General features: G+C 23.9%; 1 protein-coding gene across 1 annotated transcript; it reads right to left on the reverse strand.

Moving 5' to 3' along the window:
• Window positions 1-1,418: 1,418 nt before the first annotated feature.
• On the reverse strand, window positions 1,419-3,638 carry LOAG_12712 (hypothetical protein; the record flags this gene model as incomplete). Its single annotated transcript, XM_020448590.1, has 6 exons — window positions 1,419-1,700; window positions 2,220-2,375; window positions 2,533-2,610; window positions 2,908-3,093; window positions 3,194-3,376; window positions 3,531-3,638. The coding sequence occupies 6 exons, from the start codon at window positions 3,636-3,638 to the stop codon at window positions 1,419-1,421; spliced, it is 993 nt and encodes a 330-aa protein (XP_020301281.1).
• Between the last annotated feature and the right edge of the window lie 1,164 nt (window positions 3,639-4,802).

A 4,802-nucleotide genomic window follows, 5' to 3' on the forward strand; every position in this document is an offset into this window, starting at 1 on the left:
TTTTGCAACCATCTACCAGTGGTACCTAATAAAATGTGGATTTTGCAACCATCTACCAGTGGTACCTAATAAAATGTGGATTTTGCAACCATCTACCAGTGGTACCTAATAAAATGTGGATTTTTGTAATCACACATTGATTTTGCAACCATCTACCAGTGGTACCTAATAAAATGTGGATTTTTGTAATTACACATTTGGTGGATCATCCACCAAATGTGTAATTACAAAAATCCTGAATCCTCTCAAAGAGGTTCAGAAATTTTTGATTTGAAATCAGAAAGAAATAAAACATAAATTAAAACAATGCATATTGAAAGATTAAGAAAATTCATAGAGAATAACGCTTTTTAATATTGACAACGATTGAGAAGAAAGGAAAGAAATATAAAGTAGTTTGGAAGTAATGAGAAGTAGCAGTGAGCGAGTAGAATTTAAAGGAAGTATATATTCTGAAGAAGACAAAGAAATCTCCCACAAAAAAGACACATGAAATGAGAAGACAGCAGAGATTAATAAGAAATAAGAAATGGCGCAAGACGAGAGGGTAGTAGATGGAGAAACAGTTAGAACATACAATACGCCCGGAGAATTTAAAAAAAAACCCCAACACACAATACGCCAAGGTGTTGCGTAATTTTGATTCATCCGTCCTCGTTGTACCTCTGACTGGACGGTGTGAAAATTCCTGTCCCACACTATTTCTCCAGTGAATTTAAAATTGTTTTACTTAATAAAACTTCTCTTTTATATATATATCTTTTATATATATCCTCACTCTTAATTTTGTCTTAGTTTAGGAATAATATTTCTTTTATACTCATTCATTAATACAATTCCAATTTCAGTTACTTTATATTCCAATTCATATTTGTATTTTTTGTTGCAATGAATTTTCATAAAATTATCATACATTTCTTTTTTTTCATCCTTTTACTTTTTTTTGCACATATGATCTTCAAAGATTTAAATTTTGTAATATATGAGAAGTTTTTGAAATAAAAATTGTTTTTATTACGAATTGCACGAAGTATGAAATATGTTACGAAAAAAAAAAGAAAATTTGATTGATTACATTTTTATCACTTATTTTATTTTCACTCGTTTATCACATACTTTTGATAAATTAAGTTATCCATTTCTTGCATTCGTTCATTCAAACAAATTGCTATTATTTTTCCTGTTTGATTGATGTGATAATTCTCGTTGGAAGTAAATTTGTTCCTAGTAAAAAAGCAAAAAAAAAAACCTCAACTTTTTAATGGGTTTTTTCTCCATAAAAGTAACAATTTAAATAAAATGAAAGGATGAAAAAGGAAAAGATTTAGAAAATAAATAAAATTTAATGTTTACAATTGAGTAATAAAATTACGAAAAATTATTTTTCAAAAAATGTTCTTTTTTTTTTAATATTAAAATTAGAACAAACCTGGATTAGGACTTTTAGCAGCATTTGATCGATTCTGTTTTTCAAGTTCAGCAAGTTTTTCAGCATTTAATTTTTGCTTATCTAATTTTGGTTTTAATGTTATAAATGAAATTTTAAGATCATCAGTAACACGCATAATTGATCCACAATTACCATCGCTACCACAATAATTTGGTGCGGAAAAAATGGTACAAATTTTTTCATCACAATCAATATGATGACCATTTTTTACAACTTCATGTGCTCGTACTATCATATCAATATCCAATGCCTGATAATAATGAATAATTACTTATCACTTAATAACAATTAACTAGTAATTATTGTTTAATAATGATGATAATTAAACAATAATAATTAACAACAATAATAATGATTTTTTTTCTTTTCATTATTTAATCCAATATTTTTCGACAATGAACAACAACAAATACTTGATGATAATTAACAATAATAATTAACGATGATAATTATGATAACAGGGATAATTTGTTTTTCCTTTTTTTGTTATTAAATCTAATACTTTGTTAGGAGAACAAATTTTGTTTTTTATGGTTTTTCTTCTTTTTTAATTTTAAAAATTTTATTTGATTAACACTACCAAATTAGCTTGTTTAATAAAAACAAAAAAACGTGTTTATTTAATAAATTAAGTCGTACAGGGCTGATATTATTAAAGAAAGAAAGGTATATGATAAAATATTTCTTTTAAATTTGTTGTTTTTTGTTTGTTTTTTTTAAATATATTTTAAAATTAAGAAAAAGAGAAAGAGAAAGTAATAAAGTATACCTGTATACATTCTTTAATCATATCATGTCCAAACATCCATGAAGCATTACGAACTTTATTTGGTGTAAAACCTTTAGCGCATGGATCATTATCCGGATCAGACCACATTAAATCAAGTGCTAAGCCGGAATCACAATCTGTTTGACTTCTTGGTTTCTTAATTTTTCCCTTTCGTTTATTAAGTAATCTTATTGTTTGTGCATTTCTTTTTGCTATTTTGTACTTTTATTTTTTGCAGTTTTCAAATTTTAAATTCGGTAATTTAAATTTTTTTTAAAAAAAAAAGAAAGAAAGGAAGGATGAAATAATATACTTTCAAATTTTTCAACGAATGCCATCCATGTATTAATGGACTTATACCACCATGCATACAAATTATTCGATTATTCACCTAAATTATTATTTCATGAAATAAATTTTAAACCAACATTCTACAGGTTAATTTTAAAATCTTCATTTCACAAATGGCATTGATAATTAATTGAGTTTAATTTTTTCCAAATTTTTACTCATTCATTTTTCACTAATAACAAACTTATTCATATAACTTTAAGATTTGAAATATTAGGAAAATGTGATAAAATATAATTGTAATTTTGATTTTGCCAATTACAATTTTTGCTAATTTTCTTAATATATAATTAGGATCAAAGGTCAAAAATTTTGTTATAAAATGAATTTGGCAAACATTTGCACATAATGGTAATTCATTGAATGCTTTTTGAAATATTTTCCAAATTGATGTCGTACGTATTCGTTTACATTCTTGATAAAATCCATAAGTTCGATTCATTTTTGTACATTCATGATTACCACGTAAAAGATTAATCTTATCCGGATATTTTACTTTAAAACAAAATAATAACATTATAACCTGAAATCATTCATTTTTTTTTGCTATATTTCAAAAATGGATTAAAATATTTAAAAAAAAAAAAAAGATGTAAGAAAAAAAGAAAATAAGTATGAATAACTTCAAGTCCTTTTTTACATCGATCAATATAGTCACCCAAAAATAGGAAATTTTGTTCCGGTGGTGTACCAATAATCTTTAAATAACGCATCAAATCACCAAATTGTCCATGAATATCACCAAAAATGATAACTGGTGCAGAAATTTGAATTAAACAACCAACTGGTTGTAATATTTTATAAACCTAAAAAATAAAATTTAAAAAAAAAACTTTTTATCCAAAAATTAAGCTTAAAAATATTTTTTGTTTATATAATAGGAAGACTTTTTCTCTCTTTTTTTTTTGCTGAAATTTTTTTCATTGAATTTATTCCAAATTATAAAAAGAACTTACTTACAGCATCAATAATTGCGATTAATTGGCAATCAGAAAAACCATCCAAAAATTGATCGGTCATTAAACGATGTATCATACGATCCGCTAATACTGATAATTCTTCCGACATCCTTTTTTTAATCATATCAAATTTAGCATACATATATTTTATCAAAATTAATTCAACTTGTTTAATTTGATTAACATTCAATTCAAATTTAAATTCAGTTCAATTCAATTCAGTCCAAATCATATTTGCAGAATGATCTTTGATTTAAAGAATCTAAAATTTTCAAAATATTGATAAAATGAATGATCAAAAAATAACTGATGGAAAATATTACTAGACAGCATTTTATTTGAAAAATATTACCAGAGAAATTATAATTTTATATTTTTACTTGATACTTAATTAATAGAATGAGATGATAACAACAACCACTCAGTGTTAGATTCAAAAATTATCAATAATAGTTTACAAAGTTAAATGATGCTTTTACATTAAATATTAACAAATTATTCAAAAATTTTCCATTCCCTAATGATATGAAATTATTTACACAAATAATTAAGTAAGCCATTCTATTCCAAACATTTCTAATACATACATTTAACTCATTTACGTAATAAGTCATTACATCTTTGTATTAAAATAGTTGAAATTAAAAGAAAAAAAAGAACAATTTTTAAGCTATTTAAAAATTTTCTGTTCGAAACAATAATAATAATAATTATTATTATTATCACAATTATAACTATAATTATGATAGCAATAATTATTATTATCATAATGATAATAATAGTAGTAAAATTATAGTATTAATCCAAAAATACTAATATTTGTCATTCATTTTATTTACTATTTTATTTGAAGATAGCACACAGCTTACACTAATTAGTTATGCTTTCAATTTGAGCCATAATTGTCGACTTATTGAAGTGTTAATTACAACAATAGAAAGCTTTTTATTTTTTTAAATTATACAAAATTCAATCAAAAATACACAAACATATAAATGTGTAATTTACAGTTAACAAATGTCAAATAGAATTTACAAAGAAAAAAAAAAAGGTATAAATGCAAATAATCCTATAATTTATCATTATAGGATGATTTTTTTTAATAATGAATAAAATGAAATTGAGGACAGTATGTTGTTTAATTTTAAAATGAAATTTAATATATTTTCAACAATAAAAAATTTGACAATTGTGCTTGTAAAAATTAAATTTAAAAAAGTGTGAATCACCATATTTTACACAGAAACATAGAGATGGATAACTTTATATTCGT

Source organism: Loa loa (genome assembly GCF_000183805.2).
Source record: "Loa loa unplaced genomic scaffold supercont3.187, whole genome shotgun sequence".
NCBI classification, from domain to species: Eukaryota; Metazoa; Nematoda; class Chromadorea; order Rhabditida; family Onchocercidae; genus Loa; species Loa loa.